Source organism: Carcharhinus amblyrhynchos, chromosome 30 (assembly GCF_965287045.1).
Source record: "Carcharhinus amblyrhynchos chromosome 30, sCarAmb.v2.hapA, whole genome shotgun sequence".
Classification (NCBI taxonomy): Eukaryota; Metazoa; Chordata; class Chondrichthyes; order Carcharhiniformes; family Carcharhinidae; genus Carcharhinus; species Carcharhinus amblyrhynchos.
Window position 1 is genome coordinate 4,021,176 of NC_137353.1, and position 26,755 is coordinate 4,047,930.

General features: G+C 43.4%; 1 protein-coding gene across 1 annotated transcript; it reads left to right on the forward strand.

Moving 5' to 3' along the window:
- The first annotated feature begins 621 nt into the window (after nt 1-621).
- LOC145360010 (tumor necrosis factor receptor superfamily member 5-like) lies at nt 622-26,537 on the forward strand. Its single transcript, XM_080214910.1, has 9 exons — nt 622-633; nt 2,001-2,023; nt 4,961-5,063; nt 9,100-9,225; nt 10,662-10,808; nt 20,875-20,968; nt 24,090-24,274; nt 25,199-25,224; nt 26,523-26,537. Exons 2-9 carry the CDS (start codon nt 2,015-2,017, stop codon nt 26,535-26,537), a joined length of 705 nt encoding a protein of 234 aa, XP_080071036.1. The 5' UTR covers nt 622-633; nt 2,001-2,014.
- The last annotated feature ends 218 nt before the right edge of the window (nt 26,538-26,755 follow it).

The window sequence follows — 26,755 nt, forward strand, 5'->3', positions numbered from 1 at the left end:
AGACTGGGAGAACTTCAAGATTCAGCAACAAGGTTGGAACAAGAGCAACAAGGTTATGGGAATCACATCATATCTGAGTTTGCTTCAAGTTTAATACTATCCAAATTTGGACAAATATTTCTCTTGCTTCATTGATTCTGGGTCATTTTCCTGCAATTTTCTAGTTAACAGGATTGTGGCAGTCAGCACTTAGAATGGAATAATACAGCTTCAAGAGAGAGCTGGAGTGGTTTTTTAACTTACGCTTTGGTTGTATCATATTTGGGGGCTAGTATGGGCTTCTTGATTAACTTTTGGCTGTTGGAGGGATCAAAGAATATTTTTCACCCTAATGGTGGTTTTTTTTTGGTTTTTCAATGTCCTGGGAAGCGACATGGCACCTACAAGGTTAGGAGTTTCTTGACCTTGGTACATAAGGTACCAGAACTACATAGGACAATTTAATTATTCAGTTGCTCTTTTCTAGGCCAACATTTTTGTATATTCATATCATCAGGATTAAGATCTGATGGATTTTTTCCTCTATTTCAGATACTGGATTTCTTTTAACTGAGGAGCTGGATAAGATTTTATATAACATTATAATATTTTGTAAAGTATTACTACTTTATGCTTAGAGAAAAAAAACTTCTTGTGACTTGAGTATGTTTATTTTCCATACACACATATATAGGCACAAGCAGAGCTATTTCAGTATGTCCTAATGACAATTGAAGGATATGATGGAGAGGAGTTGATAGGTGAGAGTGGTAGCAGAAGGGGAGAGAGGAAGAGGTATCGTTGAGAGACATGAAGAGGTGTACTTGTCATCGTTACTCCTGTGAGAGCATTAAGCAACAATTTGTATTGTGTAACTTTGGCCAATTCAGCAGGCAATTTTAAGGGTAGCCGAACCATCAGTCATGGCAGAATCTGGAAATTAAAATCAAAATTTTACTGTCCACATCTTAAGCTGTTGCTTTGAAATGGATTGGTCAGATTCCATTTGTAATATTGTGTTCAATTCTAATTACTGCAAAAGACATTCATACTTTGGGAGGTAGAGAAATTAATTGCAAAGATAATCTGAAATGGAATAACTGCAGCTCAGAGTGAAAAGTGTCTGGTTCGGAGAAGATCTGAATGGGGTATGTGTAGAATAGTGAGAAGTGAATTTGACACTGATGTCAGGGAGATCATTTTAAAATTCACTGAAGGGAGTTCACCGGGGTGGTGAAAGAAACTGATTTAATGGTTTGAGTCCGTATAACTCTTCAGTGTTAAATAATATCAGAAACAACTTACATTTACATAGCTATAGAGCAACCAAAGTACCATGTTTTATTAGTACATTCCATGAGTTGTTATACATTGGAAGGCCATTATCCTGCCTGAAACCTGGATAGATGAACAGTCATGATGTGGGAATGTCGGCGTTGGACTGGCGTAAACACAGTAAAAAGTCTGACAACACCAGGGAATGTTGGCGTTGGACTGGCGTAAACACAGTAAAAAGTCTGACAACACCAGGTTTTAGTCCATTTAATAAATCGGTCGGACTAAAACCTGGTGTTGTCAGACTTTTTACTAGATGAACAGTCAACATTGTGTGAGAAAATAATGGATAGATTCGAATGATGAATAGAGTTTTTTGTTGATGTGGAAAAAGAATGCAGTGAACTCAAAGTCAGATCATAGGAAATGGGAGCAGGAGCAAGTCATTCTGCTCATTGAGCCTTTGAATAATAAGGGTGGAAACCTGATCAGGGCCAGCATGGCAGGCTGGGTGCATCATGATGGGCACAAAACTTATTTTTCTGCTAGTGCCAGATTCTCTGAGCCAACATGATTCCCACCAGGGAGCTAGCAGGCCTGAGGTATACCCCAATTAGTGTTTCCATATCCTACCATTCAAATTTTGATTTTGTTTTCTGTGTAAATATAAATCTATTATCAGTAAAAGTAAAAATGTTAAATTCTGCAGATTGCTTTCGGAAATTTGTTTGTTCTTACATTAACAGGAACTAGAAGAATAATGAAACAGGTAAGAATCCATTATATTCCAAGACCTATTTCATTGCCAGTTATATAGAATTGTTTTTCTTTCATGGAATGTGCCTGTTGTTGACTAGATCAGCATTTTTATTGCCCATCCTTAATTGCCCTAGAGAATGTGGTGGTGCACCGCCGCCTTAAACTGTAGGTGTAGGTGCACCTACAGTGCTGATAGAAAGTGACTTCTAGAACGTTGACCCAGCAACAATGAAAGAATGGAAATATAATTCCAAATCAGGATGGTGCATGGCTTGGCAGTGGTGGTGTTCCATGTATTTGCTGCTCTTGTTCTTCTAAATAGTAGAGGCTGTGGGTTTGGAAGGTGTTGTTGAAGGGACCTTAGTGCTGTGACTGTTATAGATGAAACATACTACTGCTGCTCTGTTGGAGGGAGTGTTGAAGGTCGGGTGGATGGGGTACCAAACAAGTGGGTTGCTTTGTCCTGGATGGTGTCAAGCCTCTTGAGTGTTGTTGGAGCCACGCTCACCCAAGCAACTTACCTCTGATTTCTGCCTTATAGCCCATGATCTGACTAAAGGCAGAGCAGACTCAAGGGGCTGAATGGCCTACTCCTTGCTTGTATGTTCGTAAGATAATGGGCAGAATGGCAAGCATTGTGGTAACAAAATTTGGAGTAATTTCAAAAGTCAGCTTGGAATTTTGTTCTCCTGATTTTGGTGGTGGGCTAAAGGCTTTGCTGCTGACCTATGATTGGATCCTCAATTGCAAATTATGAATACTCATTAAAAGGCAAGCCAGAATCACATCTCCCCTCCAAATTAGTGCATAGAATGATGTGCAGGGAATTGTCGCTGAACAGAATGGTGCACAGGGCATTTGGTCCTAGGTGTCATTGTCATGAGAGTTAACGAGCACAGTAACATTGATTGGAGGCTTCTAGATTTGGAAGGTTGGTAAATGTGGAGGCATTGAGGATATTGTATGGTCTCATGGGGTGGGTCTCTGAAAGTGAGGGTGCAGGAGGTCTCAGGAAGAGATGGGTCAGATCAACAAATGGCATGGGGACATCAACATGGAAGGGAATGTGAGGATATCAGGGCTATCAAAATGCACAGTGGTAGGTCAGAGGAAACAGCAGGGAAGATGAATCACTGCCCACCCACCATGAGATTTGACAAGCTGCTCACTGATGCAGAATTAGTGAGCTGAAGAGCAGAAGATTGGGTGCAAAAACCTGCCCCGATGCTCAGTGGGAAGCACGGCAATTTTCCGATCGCTACCGCATTTCCATCTCCAAAACTGAAAATTCCACCTGACATCTCCAACAGTGATTAGGGAATGTTGCACTGAGGTAGTCTTGATATTTGTGCTAGAACTTTCTGACTTAGATGTGAGTGTCTCACTAACAATACTCCTTTTACATCTATGACTGTGTAACCAAATTCCCCTCCCGTTCGAATTTCAAGTTTGCTGACCACCATGGTGGCTCGTTAACTCTCATGACAATGACACCTAGGACCAAATGCCCTGTGCACCATTCTGTTCACCATGGTGGGTCGAATCTCGAACAATGATGAGACAGAGTACAGGAGTGAGATAGAAAATCTGATGAACTGGTGCGACAGCAATAATATCTTCCTCAATCTCAACAATGTGAAGGAGATTGTCTTTGACTTTAGGAAGCATAGAGGAGAACATGCCTCTGTCTACATTAACGGGAACGAAGTAGAAAGGGACTATAGAAGTTCAAAAGTTCAATGGCAAAAGTCATTTAGTCAGCAGGAGCGCAATGAAGTTTCAAACTCAGGACAAATGCTGAAACATTTAGTGGAACATTTAACGTCGAAGTGAAGGGCCTATTGTCTGAATATAAGAATGTATCGATGTAGGGGCCTTCCGACAAATACAGTCAGTTGTCTTGGCAAAGTGCCACTGGGAAAAGTATTCGGATAATAGAGAGACATAGCAATAAGGAAGTTAACTATGCCAGGGGATGGATATCCAGTTTTTGGGTTAGCAAATGAAAGATCATTAAGTCAAGCTGTGTTTTGCAATTGGCAGAAACAAAACATCAATCTTGGTTGTGGGAGGCCTTCAGATAGTCAACAAGCTCTGAGTCAGTGCTGAAGACTCCTCCCAAATCTATTACAATTGTGCTTTTCCGATATTTAATGTAGTCCTTCTGATTAGCTTAGATTTGATTTCATTGCACATTATCATGTCAGTCCAAAGCACAATAGATACCTCAGCCAATTGCAAAACACAGTTTGACTTAAGGATCTTTCATTTGCTAATCCAAAAACCAGATATCCATCCCATGCATGATTAACTTCTTTGTTGCCATGTCTCACTATCATCCGAATACTTTTCCCAGTGGCACACTGCCAAGACAACTGACTATCGGTCCAGGGCCCTTTGGACAGATACATTTTTATATCCAGACAATAGGGCCTTTCACTTTGATATTAAATGTTTCATTAGATGTTTCAGCATTTGTCTTGAGTTTGAAACTTCACTGTGCTCCTGCTGACTAAATGGCTTTCGCCGTTGAACCCTTGAACTTCTATAGCCTCTGCTATGTTTGCAATTTGACTGAGGCGAACAATATATTTGAATTAAATTCAATATCTTAATATATATTAATATATAAATAGATAGATACTTAACTTTAAAATCATCTCTTATTCAATTGTAATTGTGTCTTTTATGTTTAAATTTTTTAGTTATGTCTTGAATTGAGACTTGTTGCCTTTGCGAGTTAATTAAGTTTTTAAGAGAATCAGGCCACCGACAGAGATTATCTCCTGTAACCCGGTGTCATATTGTGTTTTATAAAGCCGCTGTAATGCGCTTTGAGACATCTTATTACATTAAGAGTGTTTAAACAGTATGTTTTTTGTTGAAGAGGAAAATGGGCAAGAAGTAAAATCTAACAAAGTGCATGTCAATTCACTTCTCGTTACAGACTTGTTTAATCCTCTTATTGGTTCTTAACCTACAAATCATAGTCTGCTGTGGCCCAGCCGAGTATTTGAATGACGGAGAGTGCTGCTCAATGTGTTCACCAGGTAAATGATGGCCGTTATTTTAAACGATCATCTCCACACAAACACCATCATTATCTTTAACTTTTCAAAGTGCAAATGTTGTGAACCATTTGAGTAGAATCCTTGCAGTGCAGAAGGAGGCCATTCACCCATTGAACCTGCACTGAAAACAATCCCACCCAAGCCCTATCTCTGTAGCCCTACATATTTATCCTGCGAATCCCCCTGACATTAAGGGTCAATTTAGCTGATTCACCTAAGTTGCACATTTTGAACTGTGAAAGAAAACCAGAGCACCCAGAGGAAACCCACACAGACATGGGGAGAACATGCAGACTCCACACAGATAGTCACCCAAGGCTGGAATTGAACCCGGTGGCAGTGCCACCCTGCTGACCATAGTTTTGATCCATATAAAATGCATCATGAATATATGTTCCCTTATCAATGCCAGTTGCTTTATTATGAGAGACACATGGCTCCTGTTTCCTCTTCTCTTAATTAAGATATTTGTTTAATTTTTCTGTAAATCATTTCGGTTTCTCAGAAGTATTCACATCACTAATTGTTTCAATATTGAAAGCTTTCAATAACAGTTATATTTTTGATCATGTTTTCCAATGACACCTAACTAATATGAACAGTGGCACAGTTTTTAACACTGCTGCCTCACAGTGCCATGGACCTGGGTTTGATTCCCAGCTTGGGTCATTGCCTGCACGTTCTCCCTGTGTCTGCACGGGTTTCCTCCAGCTGCTTTGGTTTCCTCCCATAGTCCCAAAAGATGTGCTGGTTAGGTACATTGGCTATGCTGAATTCTCCCTCAGTTTTTCCGAACAGGCATTGGAGTGTGGCAACTAGAAGATTTTCAGAATAACTTCATTGCAGTGTTAATGTAAACCTACTTGTGACACTAAAAAATAAACTAAACTTTAGTATTTGTAAAATGTTTTTAATGTAATCAGAACAAACTTTGAAATATTCATTTTCAGGTTTACTTATTTAAATCATAAATAAAACGACCCTGCAGAAAATTCTGAGGTTTCACATTTCAATGCCCTTGTTAACGTGGTGATTGCTCCATGTTTTCCAAAGAGCCGTTCACCTCACTGACAGCTGCCACATAGTTTTTGCAGTCCTTTGAGCAGAGAGTTTCTCTAATCAGGCATCTGATCCAGCACAGCGTGCCTTCTGCAGGGCATGTGTGAGTAGGATTAAAAAAACAAGGCTCTTCAATCAATCAAATTGAATCCTCACTGAAGCACAGAGGGTTAAATTGGATAATCCCTGGAAAACAGCACAGGGACTGTGATACACAATTAAACCACACCTATATTTAAAAGGCAGGCAAAATGTCAAATCTGTGCCTATGCCTTCCATTGGTTCCTGTATGCAGTCAACATTCCCCACTGGGTTCACTGGAGATACAGACCAACAGGTAGATCTATAACATTGGTAGATTGACTTTTTAAAATTAATTTTGGGACATGAGCTTTGTTGGTTGGTCAGCACTCATTGCCCATTCTCATTGCCCTTGAGAAGGTGGTGGTGAGCTGTCTGCAATGGTATTGGAGAGGGAATTCCAGAATTTTGACCCAGTGACTGCAAAGGAAAGGCAATACACTTCAAGTGACATTCCCATGTATCTACTGCCCTTGTCCTTCTAGATGCAAGTGGTTGTATGTTTGGAAGGCGACTGAATTTGTTAAAGGGGAAGGATGTTGTGCCTGCTGGTGATGCTGACATCATTCTAAATATTGTGTTGTGAAGGAATCAATAATGGGTAGCAGCTGGAGAGAGCATGGACTAAGATTTTCAGATGCTGTGCTGGAGCTCTTGGTGGAAGAGATAAAAGAAAAATGTGAAGTTCTGTACTTTCCAGGCATGTGCTTAGAAGGCACTGATGAGGGAGAAGAGGTCAATGCCAAGAATCTAGTCCCAGGGAGCTGGATGCAGTGAAGGAAAATGTTGAAAAATCTCACACAAGTTATTTCTGTTAACAAATACACCTTCAACTGCCATAAGGATGCACACTAGTTTGACAGCAGAGGACTCAGCTGAAGACTTTATATAGACCAAGTTGCAGATAAAGGCTGATGGGTGTGCACAGAGAAATGCACATGGTTCACTGGGAAACCTGCAGGAAAAACTTCCTTCAGTGTTAATGACAAAGTCCAACACCAATTCTCTGGAGTGTTGCAATGGAAGCTGACACTGCAACCTTAGCTCACTGTTATGGAAGAAACTGATTTTTTGCACAAGTCATTAAAAATCTTTAGATTATGGAGACAAATATGGAAAAGCACTTACTCCTGAATGCGGCAGCCCTAACTTTTCTGATTTTTTTTGTTCACGGGATTTGGGCCTCACTGGCTTGGCCAGCATTTATTGCCCATCCTGAGGGTATTTAAGAGTCAGTCATATTGCTGGAGTCACATGTAAGCCAGACTAGATAAGGATGACAGATTTCCTTCCCTAAAGGACATTAGTGAACCAGATGGGCTTTTATGACAATCAATTCATAGTAGTCATTAGATTTACAACGCCAGATTTAAAAAAAATCTAATTCCAGTTTCACCATCTGTCATGGTGAGATTTGAACCCAGGACCCCAAAACATTACTTGGGTTTTTGGATTACTAATTCAGTGACAAAACCACTGCCTCCTGGTGTGTGTTTAATGATATCTAGTGTGTTTAATGGTACGTAATGGTCAAGTATCTATGCTTCAATTCTCCCAAAATTCTAAATGTCGAACTCATGGGAATACTGGTGCAAATCACAGCAGATTTTACAGTGTGACTTCACACTTGAATCACCTCAGTGCCCCCTGGACATGGGCATTTTGTATCTTGGGCAATGCCAGAGGCATAGGCTGGCACAGTCAGGGTGCCCGTGTCCAGGTGGCACCCCCACCCCTCCTTTACTCTAGCAGGGTCTCCTGCTTGTTCCCTCAACGTGGAAAACTACTCTCAATCCCACTGGAATGAAATACTCCAAACTGTGCAATGTAGAGGTCACAATCGTGAATGTAATTAAAAGCTCAGGGGCAGGGCCTATTTATGCCAGAGACTGACAGTTGCGCGCTGCTGCCAGTGTACAGTGGCCCCGATTGTCAGCCTGCAGTTTGCTGGCCAGCCTGGGACCTGTGCCGTGCTGCCTCTCCCGCCCAACATCCCAGGGTGCCCCAATCTTCAGATTTCCACACCCTAGGAGTGACGATCCACCACACCACCCCCACTGTTAGGTAGATCCCCCCCCACTCCCCCCACATGAAGGTTCCCTGATCGCTGGCCTCCCTCCAGCCTGCCTGATCACCAGGCAGAGTGGCAGCAGGACCCCCCTCCCCCACCGTCACACCCATGGATCATTTCCTTGGGATTGCCAGTGGGCAGTGCCTTGGTGCCCCCTGGGCATGGGCATTTTTCATCTTGGACAATGCCAGAGGCATAGGCTGGCACAGTCAGGGAGCCCATGCCCGGGTGGTACCCCCATCCCTCCTTTACTCTAGCAGGGTCTCCTGGTAGTTCCCTGAATGTGGAGAATTACTCTTAATCGCACTGGAGTGAAATATTCCTGATGGGGTGGGAGATGCTAGCGGGCCTGGAGAATTCAGTCCCGGTCCAACTAATCACAAAATAAAATTAAAAACAGATGCAAAGTACTTGTCTTGTCTTCTTGCTGGTTTCCAGACAGTGCCGGATTTCGGCGTTGGGAAATGCACGTGTGAATTGGCCGACAGGTGATTCTCCCAGCCTGCTGCACTAATTCAGGGCACAAAGCTAAAAAATTAGTGCGGTGGGATGGGAGAATTGTGCCCCCTCCTCCCCCCAAACTTGCATCTTTACATGAGTAAGCTCCTTGATTACACTCTGATATACCTGTGCCTCCTGAACTTCCGTTATTGCTGTCTAAAAATAATAAAGCTTCTCATGTCATTTCCAATTTTATTTTTTCTTAGCCTTTTGCAGCAGAATTCTTTCTGTCAACAGTTTTCCAGGAACAAGAGAAGTATTCTAATTCCATAACTGACTTGCCCATGTTTTATTTTCTCGCAGGCACCAGAGTGTTCAAACATTGCACGAGAGATTTTGGTACAACATGTAAACGTTGTCCAGATGGAGAATATATTGAACATCCGAATGGCTTAGAAAACTGTCTCAAGTGTAAAGTTTGTGATCAAGGTAAATATCACAATCACATTTATTTCACTGTCGTGGAGGCTGACGTTTTAAAAATATTCAAGGTGCAGATTGGCAAAGTTCTGGGAGTCAAGGGTTATGGGGAACAAGCTGGAAAGTGGAGTTAAGGCCATGAGTCGTGTCTTATTGAATCATGGGACAGAATGACCTACTTTTGATCCTTTTCGTTTATGCTGTAATGAGTTTTGGAGATTGGGAGTGGAGTTTTACAGCCGCACTCATCCCAAAATCATAAATCCTGCCCGAGGTCAATGGACTTTTCCATGGTCCACTCCTCACCTGCTCCATTTTCCCATGGAGGGTGTGTCGGGAATATTTGCCCCCTCAGCGTTTTCTCAGGAACAGTAATAAAGCAGTTGTTGGTCAGAACTTATGCTCCCCCATTCCCCGATGGGTTCTGAATCAGGTGGGTGGGTGGAATGTAGAATTGCATGGATGGCATTTCCCTCATCCTGACCAAGACATGATTGCTGGAGACAGGGCCTTGGACAGGTAGCCTGTCCAAACCTGCCCAGCCTCAGTTTATAGGTTGACAAGTGCCTGAGGATGCAGTGCTGAAAAGTTTCTCACCCTCTATCTCAGGCAGGAGGTGGGGAAAGTCCCTCAATTGGAATCTCCTTTCAGATTGGGGACATCCATACCTGAGGAACCCAAGAGCTCCGTCCTCATCCTCCAACCCCAACCCCAACCCCAATCCCTGGTCTGCCCCAAATCTTAAATCGCCCCAGTAACCCTGGTACATTTAATTTGTATTCCTTGAGCTTAGTGTTTGAGGATTGAACTAATTAAATTCTTTAACATTTTAAAGGGTTGAATTGAGAAGATACAAAGAAAGTAAGATTATTGCTAAAAGATAGACTTTTTGTTGAAGCTTTTTGTCTTGCACTCATCACAACAATCTGCAAGGATACCAAATGTAAAGGAAAGAACAATTTTTACCATGAGAAGACAGTGCTGAATGATTGGCAAGTAGACTGATTGGTAGAGGTGTTGTCATGGAGGATAAACCAGTAAATGATGACTGACAGTTATTAATTTTAAGATTAGAACCTGTCCATTTAAGAATTAAATTGGGAAGCAGTTTTTCAAGCATAGTGGAACTTTGGAACTGCCTCCCCAAAGACCTCTGGATTCTAGGTCATTTGAAATGTGGTAGAATTTTGGTATGAGTGATTGGTGAAATAACACGCAGAAAGCAGAGGAAAATGTTAAAAATATAAACTGAGAAATGGTCACCTCTTCTTCATGGAATTGGGCAATTGGCTGGTGGCCCCACAAGTTAACCACCCAGAAATCAATCCTTTAGATTATAATCTTAATAAAGTTCCTCCATTTCATTGCTTACCTTGTAAGGAAGCATAAAGTGAAATGGTTCATACTGATTCCACTTGTAGCTTATTCATGTTTTCTGTTTATAGAGTTGGGGCTGCAAGCTACGCGTGCATGTATCTATACACGGAATACAATATGTGGACCGAGAGAAGGATATCACTGCATTGACAGGAGCTGTCAGATGGGCAGAAAACACAAAGTATGTCCTCCAGGCGAAGGAGTTAAAGAAAAAGGTATGGTTTGAATTTCCTTATTTCATTATTAAATCCTGCCTTGTGGTGGAAGATGTGTGTTTGACTTTCCTGCACTATACACTTCAGAATGCGACACTAAACTCGATCATGTTGTGATCACTGTTTAACAAGTACTCACGAACAACTAGCTTACTAGTTAAAATCAGGTTCGTTGCTCAGTATTAGATCCAGTAATGCTTGATCCCTTGTTGCATCCAAGATATGCTGCTATAGGAAACTATCCCAGACACACTCCAGGAATTCATAACTTTTCTGGCAGGTACTTGTCCCAGTCCATATTAAGATTAAAATCGCCCATTAGGACTAATCTGCTTTACTACACAGTTGCCTAATCTCAGCATTTATACCATCTACTGTCTTCTGGGCTACTACCAGGTGGTTTATATCTGACACCCATTGTGGTTCTGGTTTCTTTATGGCTCCTCAGTTTCACTCTTAGGGTCTCTATTGCATGCTTTCCTCCCTCACTGTAGAAGTGATTCTGTTATTGATCAGAATTGCTACACCCTCTGCAGTTTGCCCTATTCCTTCTGTACAACCTGATATGTTTAGTTCCCAATCTTGACCATCCTGTATCCATGTCCTAGTAATGGTTACCACATTATAGTTACTGATTTGAATCTGTCCCTGAGGCTCATTCAGTTTGTGCCGTATAGTCTGTACATTACTGTAAAGAATTCAAATTTTGACTGTACAGGTCATGTGTTCTCTTATTCACTTTGTGGACAGTACTGTTTCCAGTCCCATATTGACCCTTTATACTACAAGATCCAGATGGTAGGAACGAGGCTATCAAAACTCTGCCACCAATGGTGAGGAATAGCGAGGGACTGAGGGTTGTGCAGAAGGCTGGGGTCAGAGGATTGTCAGGTTCACAAAATAATCTGTGGCTTGAGGTATTTGCAGTGACAGGAAAGTGAAAATCCATAGAGAGATTTAAAGTAAAAAAGTTAGTTTATTCGTCACAAGTAAGGTTTATATTAACACAGCAATGAAGTGACTGTGAAATTCCCCTAGTCGCCACAGTCCGGCACCAATTCGGGTCAATGCACCTAACCAGCACGTCTTTCAGAATGTGGGAGGAAACCGGAGCACCCGGATGAAACCCACGCAGATACAGGGAGGATGTGCAAACTCCACAAAGACTGTGACCCAAGCTCAGAATGGAAACCAGATCCCTGGCGCTGTGAAGCAGCATTGCTAACCACTGTGCCACCATGCCAGATAAGGCCAGTGATTTTAATTTGGATACATTGTGTAACAGAGCAGGAATATATTAGTGATTGGAGATGATGGGATGATAATAGTGTGGACAGGAATGTGGGAAGCTCAAGCTTTAGACAGAATTAAGTTTTGACCGGTAAAGGTAGATGAGCAACGGGAGCCGAAATCAATATGGCAGGTGGAGGGGCTGAATGGCCAACTCCTGTTTCTATATTCCTACATGGCGTATAATGTCATGTAGGGACAGAGCTGTGTGTAGAAGCAAGCATGGAGAGAGCACCTAGCTTTTACCCTTTTACTGTATACATGTATATAATTACCAGTAGTTAATATTTACGGTTGAACTATCTACGAGTATAATATCTTATTGTGACCTACCAAACTACTGAATATCTTGTAACAGGGTGGTGGAAAATGGAACAATACAAAACCTCACAGAGACTGCAGAAGAACATTAAAATCCTGGCAAACCAATGAAGCATTCTGACCTGAAGAATAGGTCAAAAAGTGAGAAGCAGAAGGAAATCGTTGGAGAAAAACTCCAAAGAGAAGCTGAAGACAGAAATAAGTCTCTTCACTGCAATCAAAAACTCCATGGAATCCTGTGGAAGTCCAGCTTCAAAACCCAGACAGTGAAGAATCAGCAGACCTAACGGGGATGAGCTAAAGATTCAAAAATCCCTGGACTAAGGAAGTGCTGAAAAAGTTCAGACACTACAGTGGTCAAAAATTACTACTTAAATCGCAGTGTGATACCCGAGTCTACGCCCAACACATGATGGCGGAGCTCATTTCAAAAATAAAACATGAATTAAAAATTAATCACAACTGAGTAGTCAGCTTCAAAAGCTGGGATTCAACAATTCAACAACCTGAAAACATAAAGCTAAAGCCGTGAGAACTCTTACCAATGGGTCCAGGCATCGATTGTTGAAAAAATCTGAACATTGTGATAATGAGCAGCATTACTGTGGGAGCCGAACACGACCAGCAAGTGTGGGAAAACCCTTCATGCAGAAACACTGCATCAGCTTGGATTTTCTGAAATCTCTTAAAACTAAATCTGAACGTAAAAATATTTAACCATTGATCAGAAATTTATCCTTCTTTGTCAATTTTGACTTATCCAAGGCCCAGATCAATCACAGAATTGGGAATTTAGAGAGATTTGTTAGATACAGGATTCAGATTTGGATAACAAGACAATAGCTAAACAACATAACATACCACTTTTTGCAGTAGGCCTGATAGCTGAAGGTATATAACTAGACAAGGCATAAACAAATTATCTACAAAATTCAGTGAAGTTTTAAATTGGTGTGACACTTATTTAACCTTCAAAATAACAAAATCCTGAAAGGGCAAATTTATTAAATGTGTCTGGCAGCCAGGAGAACCTGTGAACTTCTTTATTAAAGAGCTATACAGAAAATTACAGTGCCCTAAATTCTGAGCTCATCACAGATAGAATTGATGTAGTTGAGAACAGTGATGTGCTTCGTGAAGGAAGATCTAATCTTTTGAGAAAGCCACTCAGATTGACAGGCAATCTGAAATCCATTTACAGCACAGATCCATGTTAAGAGAAGTAAATACAAAATAAACTCCACAGTCCAGCTCATGAAACAGCACAGAAACAGAGACAATCCAGGTCAAGGGAAGTAATATCCTAACTGACCAGTTAAGTGGCCGTGTCAGCAATGTGGAGCAAAGCCTCCCGCAGCTGTGATCAACGTCTGATAATTTCAGTCGAATGCATTCATTGTAACTGAAAAAGACATTTGTGAAAAATAGGGACAGCCCAGAGGAATCCGACTTCAGTTTTAGGCATTATTCTGGAACCATTGAGGTATGGTGACAAACAAATCTTCCAGCTGGTGTGTGTCATTGATAATCAATCTTTTTCTGTCCTGAGTAGTGATGTTTGTGTTGCCCTAAATCTCCTCAAAACAGCAGAAGATTTTTTTTTAAACTTTATTCCAATCCAATCAAGTCAAATTAAACCCAATTCAGAGTCCCAACAAGTTGGGACATTCCGGATCCAAGCTGACAAGACAGGGCTCTCACCTCCTGTCTTGGGCTTGATCTACATGATCCAAGCTGATTGGAGAAGGTGTAGCCCCTCCTCCAGGGCTTGATCTTATTTGCATCTTAGCCAAAAGGCCGAGATGCCGCTTTAAAAAATTGCTTCAAATGAAGCTGAAATGTAACCTAATGACTTCAACCAAGTGCAGCATGTTGATACTACACTTGATCTTAGCCAAAAGGTGTCTCAAGTAGGCTTATATTAACACTACAATCATGTTACTGTGAAAATCCTCTAGTTGGCAGACTCTGGTGCCTGTTTAGGTACACCTGAGGGAGAATTTAGCAAGGACAATGCACCTAACCATTGATGCATTGTCTTTCGGACTGTGGGAGAAAACCAGAGCACCCGGAGGAACCCCACACAGACCATGGGAAGAACGTGCAAACTCCACACAAACAGTGATCCAAGCTGGGAATCGAACCTTGGTCCCGAGTGCTGTGAGGCAATAGAGCTAACCATTATGCCACCATGCCACCTAGATTGCCAAGAGAACCACAGATATAAATTATACAGAATTGCAAATTCCCAAGAACGCTGAGAAGAAAGATCCTTCTGGCTGGGACTGTAGCTCTGAATTGGCTTCTCTCTTTGCAGAGCCAGTTTATCCACTTCCTGTACTGATGCCAGAAGCCCCTCATTGGCCAGATCAACCAACCACTCACATGGTTACCATGACGTCTCGAGCGGATGGTCATCTAGAAAGGAACCAGTAACAGAAGAGCCTCAACCTCCTGCTGAAAGACAAACCCAGAGACCACAAAAGAGATGCTGTAATCCCCAGTCAGCATGATGGTGGCAGAGGCCATGCTAGAAAAGAGTAGTATCCATTGGTCATAGTATAGCACATGGGCAAGCAAAAAGACGACCTTAATACTAACGTGCTCATGACAGGAAGGATCCTCTACTGCTCCGACCTTGCTGGAGCTGAGAGAGAGAGAGCTAAGATTTTACCTGTTAAAAACCTGTTTAAAATAAGTTTAAAGCACTTTACTCTTTGTAGAACTGTTTAAAGCATTTATTTATTGTATTTACTGCTTTAAGAATTCTGAGGGTGTGGTGAAAAGGCATTTGTGGACCAGCCTGCTTTAATTATCAAGGGGCCACACGGTGAAGCCTTCCATTGTTTGCTGGAGCTGAGAGAGAGAGAGCTAAGATTTTACCTGTTAAAAACCTGTTTAAAATAAGTTTAAAGCACTTTACTCTTTGTAGAACTGTTTAAAGCATTTATTTATTGTATTTACTGCTTTAAGAATTCTGAGGGTGTGGTGAAAAGGCATTTGTGGACCAGCCTGCTTTAAATCAGCGCCAGGTTTAAAAGGAGGCCTGGTGTAGACAGCGGGCAGCGTCTGAGCGGGCAGCGGAGTGAGTGGGCAGCAGAGTGAGTTAATAGGGCTTAATATCAAAAAGGGCTGGAAGGAAAAAAGGCCAGGTGAGTTTGTTTGAAAAAAAACAAGGAAAAAAAATTTTTTCAAAACTACTACAGCAAGAAACAAGGAAAAAAATTTTTTCCCCATAAAAAATTACAGTGAATAATGGAGGGGCATGTGATGTGTGGTTTCTGTATGATGTGGGAACTGGCGGACCCCAGGGTCCTTCCCAGTGACCATGTCTGCAGTAAGTGCAGGTTGCTGGAGGAGCTCCAGCTCAAGGTGGATGAGCTGGCCTCTGAGCTACAGTCACTGAGGCTCATCAGGGGGAGAGAGGGTGCCCCTAGACTGGCTAAATCTAAGGGTCAGGGACAAAAGGGGGCTGCTGGGAGGAGGAGGAAGGGGGGTGAGGAGCGGAGGCCTCAGCCTCTTAATCTGCATAACAGGTTTGAGGTTCTTGCTTCCAGTCTGGAAGAGGACGAGGCAGGTGAGGTTGGTGAGCAAACTGCACACGGTACAGTGATGCAGCAGGACATAGGCAAAGAGAAGGGGAAAAGGAACGTAGTAGTGATTGGAGATAGTAGGGTGAAGAGTATTGACACTGTCCTTTGTCACAATGACAAAGTGCACAGAAGGGTGTGTTGTCTGCCTGGTGCTCGGGTACAGGATGTTGCAGCTGGGCTGCAGAGGAACCTGGAGTGGGAGGGTGAGAACCCGGTCGTTGTAGTACATGTGGGTGCCGGCGACGTAGGCAAAGTGCGGACTGAGGATCTGGGGAGGGAGTATGAGAAGCTGGGAATGGAATTAAAAAGTAGAACCGACAAGGTGGTCGTCTCTGGGCTACTGCCTGAACTGAGTGCAGACGGGCGTAGGGTTGACAGGATAAAGGAAGTGAATGGGTGGCTCAGGGATTGGTGTGGGAGGAATGGGTTCGAATTTATGGGGCATTGGCACCAGTATTGGGGTAGGTGGGACTTGTTCGGGCGGGATGGGGTTGGTCTGAATCGTGCTGGGACCAGAGTGTTGGCGAATCGAGTAAAGAGAACTGTAGACAGGGCTTTAAACTAATTAGGGGGGGGGGAGGGTGCGAGGGTAGGTGACGCTACGAGGTCTAAAGTTAAGGATAGGGTACAGGTAAGGGAAGAGGCCGAGGATGTCCCAATTGGTGGCGTTACGGCAAATAGGGTCCAGGTGAAGGCTGGGATGAAAGCGCTTTATCTGAATGCACGAAGCATTCGGAATAAAGTGGATGAGCTGGTGGCGCAGATCGACACAAATGGATACGATCTGGTGGCCATTACAGAGACGTGGCTGCAAGGTGACAGGGACTGGGACATGAATGTACAGGGCTATCAAGTGTTTAGGAAGGATAGGCAGGAGGAAAGAGGGGGTGGCGTAGCTCTGCTGATTAAGGATAGTATCAAGGTGGTAGCAAGGGATGATATCGGAGCCAAAGAGCAGAACGTGGAATCGTTGTGGGTGGAGATTAGGAACAGCAAAGGGAGGAAGACGCTGGTGGGTGTCGTCTATAGGCCCCCGAATAATGATCTGGAGGTGGGGCGGGCTGTTGACACGCAAATAAGTGCGGCGTGCAGGAATGGGACGGCAGTAGTTATGGGAGATTTCAATCTGCATATTGATTGGTCGACCCATGTTGGACGAGGTGGGCTCGAGGAGGAGTTCTTGGAATGCTGCCGGGATAATTTCCTTGAACAGTGTGTGTTGGAGCCGACGAGGGAGCGAGCTATCTTGGATCTGGTGCTATGTAATGAGGCGGGTAGAATTAGGGACCTTGCGGTGAAGGATCCTCTTGGAGAGAGTGATCATTGTATGGTGGAGTTTCTGGTGCAGATGGAGGAGGAGAAAGTGGGTTCCCGGACACGCGTCCTTTGTTTGAATAGAGGGGAGTATGGTAGGATGAGAGAAGAATTGGCAAATGTGGACTGGGGGAGTGCGTTGGAAGGTAGGTCTGCTGAGGAGCAGTGGAGGATCTTTAAGGAGATCTTTCTTGGTGCTCAGCAGAAATTTATTCCGATGGTTAAAAAGGACAGTAGGAAGAGAGGTAATAAGCCGTGGATAACGAAGGAAGTGAAGGAAAGTGTTAAATTAAAAGCGGAGGAATTTAGAGTAGCTAAGAGCAGTGAGCGAGAAGAGGATTGGGAAAGGTTTAAATGTCAACAAAGATTGACAAAGAAGCTGATAAAGGAGGGTAGGAGAAGCTATGAGGCTGGGCTAGCACTTAATATAAAAAAGGATAGCAAGAGTTTTTATAAATATATAAAAAGGAAGAGGCTGGCTAGGGTGAACGTTGGTCCTTTAGAGGATGAGAAAGGGGAGCTAGTGGTAGGGGATGGGGATATGGCTAAGGTCTTGAATAACTTTTTTGTTTCTGTCTTCACGGAGGAGGACGTGAATAATTTGCCGGGTGTTAGAGATGGAAAGGTGGTAGGAATGGAGGGTCTTAATGACATTACTGTTACTAGAGAGGCGGTGCTCGACAGACTGGAGGGGCTGATTGTGGACAAGTCCCCAGGACTGGATGGAATGCATCCGAGGGTTCTGAAAGAAATGGCGGAGGTTATAGTGGATGCCTTGGTGGTTATTTTCCAGACGTCGCTGGATTCCGGGGAAGTGCCGGAAGATTGGAAAACGGCTAATGTTACGCCGTTGTTTAAGAAGGGTGCCAGGCAAAAGGCGGGGAATTATAGGCCGGTTAGTTTAACGTCTGTGGTAGGTAAAATGTTAGAATCCGTCATTAAGGAGGAAATTGCGAGGCATCTTGAAGGGAATTGCTTGATAGGGCGGACGCAACACGGTTTCATTAAAGGGAAGTCGTGTCTGACAAATTTACTGGAGTTCTATGAGGATGTGTCTAGGGCAGTGGATAGAGGAGAGGCGGTGGATGTGGTCTTTCTGGATTTTCAGAAGGCGTTTGACAAGGTACCTCACAAGAGGTTATTGCAGAAGGTCAGGGGACATGGAGTTGGGGGTAGGGTGTTAGCGTGGATAGAGGATTGGTTGTCAAATAGGAGGCAGAGAGTGGGGGTCAATGGGTGCTATTCGGATTGGCGGTTGGTGACTAGTGGGGTGCCCCAGGGGTCGGTGCTGGGGCCTCAGCTATTTACCATTTATATAGATGATCTGGAGGAGGGAACCGAGTGCAGGGTGTCGAAATTTGCTGATGACACCAAGATTGGGGGAAAGGCAAATTGTGCGGAGGGTGTGGAGAGTCTGCAGAAGGATCTAGATAGGCTGGGCGAATGGGCCAGGAAATGGCAAATGGAATTTAATGTTGGCAAGTGTGAGGTGGTCCACTTTGGTAGGAGGAATGGTAGGAAGGACTATTACTTACGTGGCGAAAAACTGCAGCAGGCGACGGTGCAGAGGGACCTCGGGGTCCTTGTGCATGAGTCGCAAAAACCCAGCTTGCAGGTGCAGCAGGTGGTCAGGAAGGCGAATGGGATGCTGGCCTTCATAGCGAGGGGGATTGAATATAAAAGTAGGGAGGTCTTGCTGCAGCTGTATAGGGCATTGGTGAGGCCGCAGCTGGAGTACTGTGTGCAGTTTTGGGCGCCGCACCTGCGCAAGGATATTTTGGCCCTGGAGGGAGTGCAGAGGAGGTTTACTAGGCTGATACCGGAGTTGAGGGGATTGAGCTATGAGGAGAGGCTGAATAAACTAGGCTTGTACTCGTTAGAGTTTAGAAGAATGAGGGGAGATCTCATTGAGACGTATAAGATGATGAATGGGATGGATAGGATAGAGGTGGAGAGACTCTTCCCGCTCAAAAAAGACAGTAGGACTAGGGGGCACAGCCTCAAGATAAAGGGGAGGCGGTTTAGAACGGAGTTGAGGAGGAACTTCTTCACTCAAAGGGTGGTGAATCTCTGGAATTCTCTGCCCGTTGAAGTGGTGGAGGCTGCCTCGCTAAATATTTTTAAGAAGCGGGTTGATGGGTTCTTGATAAGAGAGGGGATTAAGGGTTATGGGGAGAGGGCGGGAAAGTGGAACTGAGCCACAACAGATCAGCCATGATCTTATTGAATGGCAGGGCAGGCTCGAAGGGCTAGATGGCCTACTCCTGCTCCTATTTCTTATGTTCTTATGTTCTTATGTTAACTGCATGGAGAAGGAAAAGGGAAAACACTGTAGAGATCACCCTGTGGAAAATGGGATAAACCAGCTATCTTCTATTACTACATTTGGAGAATTGGTAAAGAACGATTCAATGCCAAAGAACAGAAAAAAGGATAATGAAGATATCCAGACGGCAGAACAACTTCCAACTCAACAAAGTTTATCTGCAGCAATAGAGCTTGCCACACTGATTCATCCCTGCATGATGTTACAATCCCAATGTGTTAGACAATGGTACAGAGTTTCTAACGGAAGCAGTGTAGACGGGGTCAGGTTCCAACTTCAGCCAGAACTCCCTTTCTGTGATGTTGCTAGTTCAGTGATAAACTGCAAACTGAGACTTTGCAATTCAGCAAGGCAATATTACTGGTTCCACAAGCCAGAGGCTTTTATCAAATGGCTTCCAACCCTCCACATTGTCTTTTGGCGAAGAATGTGCATCCCTCACCTGGGTCCCCAAGGTTGTTGAATGTCTCAATCGTCAGGAATTGAAAGGAAGGTTGGAGGTCCCTTTGTATGGATAGATGAATAGATGCTGGTTGACCAGCCTAGGTTATAGGCTGATGGCTTTGAATCACTGTCTGAAATTTGTCTGTCCAATCCTTCAGGGATAATGATGTGCAAATTTCCCCAATACTGCCAGTTAGCTTCAGTTGTTCAGGGTCACAGACATACACCAAAGTCTTGCTGCAATTCACGCTGGTGGGATCTTATGGTCCCACCAATGGGAGCAACACGTTGTCTCCATAGCTGTGAAACACACTGCAGAGAGGGAGAAAAATCCCATCCAATGATTTTGCATCTTTTTCTGGTTTGAAATAGTGTTTAGCAATGAGCTTACCTCTGTATATTTTGTTTGAAAAAAATACAGAGTGACCTCTTGGTCCCTCACCTATTTTAAATCTGGGCAGTTTTAGTGAAAAACCCATAAAATTGAGAAAACTGGAGTACACAAAACAATAACAGGAAGTATGGTCCAGATTTTAAGATCCCAATAGCAGCAGACACACATCAGGGGAGCCGCGAATGATGGCCCCACTGGGCTGCGCTCTCAAGCCACAGGGACCAGTAATGGGTAAATTTGAACAAATTACACACAAATTACACAGATTTTAAGTGCCCTGTATTAGAGTTTATAATCACAGGCACAGAACTGCATTTCAAACTGCCCTTAATACAAGCTCAATTCCAATGATCTAGTGTTGATTTTGATACATTTATTTTTCAGGTACACAGTTCGAAGATACTGTGTGTGAGGTGTGCCCTGAAGGAACGTATTCAAACAACAATTCATCATCTCAAGCATGTGAGAAATGGACGGTGTGAGTACATCGAAAAGAATCCAGAATGTTTATACTTGTAACATCAGTGTATGGCTGATTGTAATTTTTAAAATTCATTCATGAGATTTGGGCGCCACTGGCTATTGGGGAATTTGAATGTAACAGTATGTGGTTGTTTATTTATTCGTGGCACAAGTAGGCTTACATTCATTTCATGGCAGTGTTAATGTGAAAATCCCGGAGATTGAACCCAGATCCCCAGCACTGTGAGGCAGCAGTGCTAACCGCTGTGCCACCCCTGTCCCGTTGCTGAGGAATGCTGTCATGGCAGGTGTTGAGTTGTTAAAGACGCGAAACGTGCAGCATATTTGGAATGAAACAAGAACCCAACAGTGCCTGCATTTAACCAGTGCTACCTCCAGAGGCAAATGCAATACCCCGGAGGGACAGTTAGGGCAGTGCTTCAGTAACATTTAAAACCAATTCTCTGAAGATTTATTTCTGCATTCTGACTTTATCTGCCAGCAGTCTGGTTTCCAGGGTTGTGTGAAGCTCAACAGGATGAACCAGTTGAGAGCACAGCAGGACGAACAGAGCCCTGAAAATGAAAAACTGATTCAGGAAAGGGGTTTATTTCCTTAAGTGAAAGGATTTTGTGTACAGGAATTGTTCTGTGCTTCTTGTGGGTAACCAGTAAACTATTAGCAATAAATTGAGGGATAAATTTAAAAGGCAGAATAAACTAAATGAAAGGGATACAATGGCTGGGATTCTCGCAAAAAAAAGTGCCCAATGGTTGGGAAAATGGGAGAATTTCCCACCCGTGTTTTGGGCATATTTAGTTTAATGAATCTCTGGCACCCTGTGCATCAAAAAGTGGGAGGGCAGGGTCTCATCTCACTGAAGAGGCCAACAGCATAGAGCTCAGCGAGTCATTGCGCATGTACCAAACTGTCAGTGTGGAGATCAGCAGTTGTGCACTGACCGCACCCCGCAATCACCCCCTCCCTTCCCCAATGATTCCATCGCAGAGTGCACAGTGGACCCCGCTTCCCTGCCCATGGCACTGCCTGGTGCCCCTTGGCACTGGCTTGATGGTAATGGTAGGGTGGTGGATGTGCTGGGTCATGCAGTTATAGATTGTGATTGAATTCAATTCTGCTGCTGCTGGCCCACAGCACCTCACAGACAACCAAACTTGAGCTGCTAGATGTATTCCAGGTCTGTCTCAGTAGACACGGCAGCAGTTCCACACACACAGTAGAGGATATCCTCAATGTAAAGACAGTACTTGGTCTCCACATGGACTATATGGTGGTTACTGCTACCGATATTGTCATAGACAGATGCATCTGTGACAGGCAGATTGGTCAATGTGTGGCCAAGTCAGTATTTCCCACTTGATGATTTCCGTATTCCCCCTGCTGCAGGCTTCAGCAGAAATGCCCTTCAGGACTTGGCCAGCTCAATCATTGGTGCTGCTGGAATCAGTAGAGCCACTTCTGGTGATGGACATTGAAGTCCTCCACCCAAGAACATTTTGTGTCCTTGTCACCCTCATTGCTGTTTCCAGGCAAAGTTCAACATGGAACAGGACTGATGCATCGGTAGGTGCAGTAAGTGGCAATCAGCAGGAGGTTTCCTTGTCCAGATTTGACCTGATGAGCATGTTAATAGTAAATGACACTTTACTACCCTCAGTCATCTTTCCTCCTATGTTAATGGTTAATAACTATTACAGAAGTGTCCTACAGACTCCTTTCATGTTCACCTGATATTATCACAAGTAGGCATTTCTGGATTTTTAAAATCCTAGAAAAAGAAAACTTTAGAGAAAAGACCAGTTAGTGTTTCAGTTCGATTCTTCGGCAGAGCTCAGTTCTGAGGTTTTGCTTCAATAAAACTCTTTTTAAAATTCTTTCACAAGAATTGTGATCACTGGCTAGGACAGCATTTATTGCCTTTTAGCCACTGCACTCTCTGATATATGTACATCCACAGTGCTATTAGGAATGGGGTCCCAGAATTTTGACTGAGCGCAGGAACAGCAATATTGTTTCAATCAGGCCGGAGTGTGTCATGAAGTAACAGACCTCATTATAGTCTTTGGAAGAGGAGTTTGGGAGTTATTCAAGATGCCCTGGCCAAGAGTTATTTTGGTCACATCAAATAGATCAGCCTTCAGTCGTTTCCCGTAATGGGAAATTGAATTCAAATTCAACTGGCCTTGGAATTAGATTTCAATAACAGATGAAGAACATAAGAACATAAGAAATAGGAGCAGGAGTAGGCCATCTAGCCCTTCGAGCCTGCCCCGCCATTCAATAAGATCATGGCTGATCTGTCGTGACTCAGTTCCACTTTCCCGCCTTCTCCCCATAACCCTTAATCCCCTTGCCTATCAAAAACCTATCTACCTGCGTCTTAAATATATTTAGCGAGGTAGCCTCCACCACTTCAACGGGCAGAGAATTCCAGAGATTCACCACCCTTTGAGTGAAGAAGTTCCTCCTCAACTCCGTTCTAAACTGCGCCCCCCTTATCTTGAGGCTGTGCTCCCTAGTCCTACTGTCCTTTCTGAGCGGGAAGAGCCTCTCCACCTCTATCCTATCCATCCCATTCATCATCTTATATGTCTTAATGAGATCTCCCCTCATTCTTCTAAACTCTAACGAGTACAAGCCTGGTGTATTCAGCCTCTCGTCATAGTTCAACCCCCTCAACTCCAGTGTCAGCCTTGTAAACCTCCTCTGCACTCTCCCTAAGGCCAAAATATCCTTGCGTAAGTGCGGTGACCAAAACTGCACACAGTACTCCAGCTGCGGCCTCACCAGTGACCTGGACAGTTGCAGCAAGACCTCCCTACTTTTATATTCAATCCCCCTCGCTATGAAGGTCAGCATCCCATTCGCCTTCCTGACCACCTGCTGCACCTGCAGGCTGGGTTTTTGCGACTCATGCACAAAGAAGCCAAGGTCCCTCTGCACCGTAGCACGCTGCAGTTTTTCGCCATGTAAGTAATAGTCCTTCCTACCATTATCCCTACCAAAGTGGACAACTTCACACTTGCAGATTAATTGTAACAAATTAGTTATAATTATATAAACAACAACTATAGTAGATATTTGTGTTGATTTAACATTTTCGACATTTTCCACAGTTGTAAGGAAATCAATAAAAAGCAGGTCACAATCGGAACTGCTACTACTGACACAGTGTGTGAAGAAAAGATTAGTACAGGCATTATAATTACAGCTGTTATCGTGCCCGTGCTCTTGTTGACCAAAGCTGGTGCAGTGGCTTTATATTTTTATATGAAAATGAGGCAGCAATCAGAATCTATAGGTGAGTAATTCATTTGAGTTACTGTGTGCATCTTCGTGTGCGAGTATGATTTTCCATATTCTTTCAGTTAGATTACAAATAATTTTCCTTCTTTCACAAAAAAGTTGCCATCTATTGAGTGATCTCAATAATCGCTCTATTGAGTGATTTTAACCTGAGGATCACCACACCTCAGGCAAGGGGCAAGATTGAGAAGCCAGAGTCTTCATGAATATCCTCAGCCAGTATGGTAATTAAACCCACACTGTTGGCGTTGCTATGCATCGCTAAGCAACTATCCAGCCAACTGAACCAAACCGATCCCCTTTTTCAGCACTAAACTGTAATCAAACCTGCATGGAAAGCAGGAGTCATAGAGAAATCCTGGTATTGGTATCCTACAATTCATGGGAAGGGGGTTTGGAGAGGTTCATTCAGGATGGGGAAAGTGCAGATGAGAACTGAAGGTACCACAGCTGTTGGGTACACTTCAGAAAGTGTGGGCAGTGGTTTTTGTGGGTCATGGGAACATTCCTGAACCTCTTGGTCTACAAGGAGTCTGAGCTCAGATTTTCTCATTGATACTTTGCTGCCGGCAGTGTAGGTATCCTCCTGACTGCTTCTTTATTACTTGGCAGTTTTGTGACATCTTTGGGCTGAGACTTTGGGCTACCGGTACATTAAAATCTAATCTGCACCGAGTTGAGCGCCTTGGTCACCTTCACATTTGGCAAAGGCAAGATAGTAACAGGCAGGTGCCGTGCAACCTCGGACTGTTAACTCACCTCAGTGTAATTTTAACCATTACTGTGTACGCTGAGTCGGGGTGGGGTTAAAATGGGGGGCCTGTGTGTTATTTGCTAACATAACTTTCATGTTAATAAACAGTGGAACAAAAATTGAATAAATCTAGTTAACAGCACTTATTCTATTTTTTATTGACAGATAACCATCAGAGGGAGGCTCAAATGGTAAATGATCATTTTAATATACATAATCAAGCATATAAAATCATAATATCTGCAAACCTAAAAGCTCAAAACATTCCACAATCATATTCCAATATCATTTCAAAGTTAGCATTATATTAGTATTTTCTCCTGAAAAACTGTCCAAGATCTCGATTTCTGCTCTGTTTTGTTTTGGTAACTTGCTTGGGGCTCCCTGGCTGCATGCACAGCGCTGGTATGCTGCTGCTCCCTAAACTGTGGAAATCTCTCTTGGCCAGTGTCAGAATTTCATGGCTTCTTTGCTTGCTCGTTTTTGCCCTTGCCCAAAGACAGATTTCACAAGAACGTTCAACCGGGAACCTGTGTCTGCGGTCAGGGTCTCGCTTGAACCTATGGGTGTTACTATTCAAAGATCCTTGCATCTCTTAGACCCCTTAATCTGCATTCTCCCAAGCTAAGGGCCAGCTCTATGGATTGTTTGTTTTTAAATCTAGATTTGGCTCTAAAAGTCTCCTTTGGGTTGCTAGGTCATCTATACTGCATACCTAAATGGTCTCTCAGCACTTCTGGTAATGCTGTGCCATATTTGCAATGCTCTGCCAGTTTTCTTAGTCCCATCAGGAATTCCATCACTGATTCCCCTGCAAATCTATCAGTTGTATTGAACCTGTACCATTGCAAGATCGTGGAAGGTTTAAGATTGTAATGACTTGCCACCATTTCTACTAACTCTTCGAAAGTCCTGGACTTTGGTACATCAAAATTTTTATAATACTGAATGTTGCAGCCCTACACACAGTCAACAGAATGATCTTTTGTGAAGTAGCTCCTTCTATTTCATTTGCTCAAAAGAAGTACCTCATTTTCTCAGCACATTGTGGCCAGTCCACAATACTCATGTCATATGGTTCCAACGTCCCAAAAAAAAATGGCATTGCAAAACTGAACAACACTGGCTTACCAAGATTTGATAAGCAGGGTTACTGAAACGTTCCTCTTACCTCATCGCCCAATACAATAATTCCAGGAGTTGGCTGTAAAGGAACTATGCTTTTATTGCACAAAATGAAAATAAACAATAACTACAAGCCTGTGGTGAACACACAGCTCCCAATTGGGACTAAAAGTTTAATGGGGCCTCTCAGAGTCTTGCTTTATACAGGGCTCAGTATACGAGCTCCATCTGGTTGGCTCATTACCAATCCCCAGGGAGCTTATATTCAATGAGCCCAACTTGGTCAATTAGTGATCCCCATGCAGATCATGGGGGCCATTACAGTTATGGAGAAGAACAGTTTGAAATTGTTTGTGCTTTCCAGATTAAGAGGATGTGACTGTGCTGATGGAATGATGGTAAACTTTGAGGTGCTCAAATCAAAATTGGCCATAAATAGTCAAGATAAACGCTTGTCAAGTACATTTCAGATTATGGGGAAAGATGTTCAAGGATTATCAGCTCTGGGTATGCGGGGAAAAGAGGACGAGTCATGTGACTAGGTTGCCATGGTTGCACAGTAGCACTGCTGCATCACAGCACCAGGGATCAGGTTCG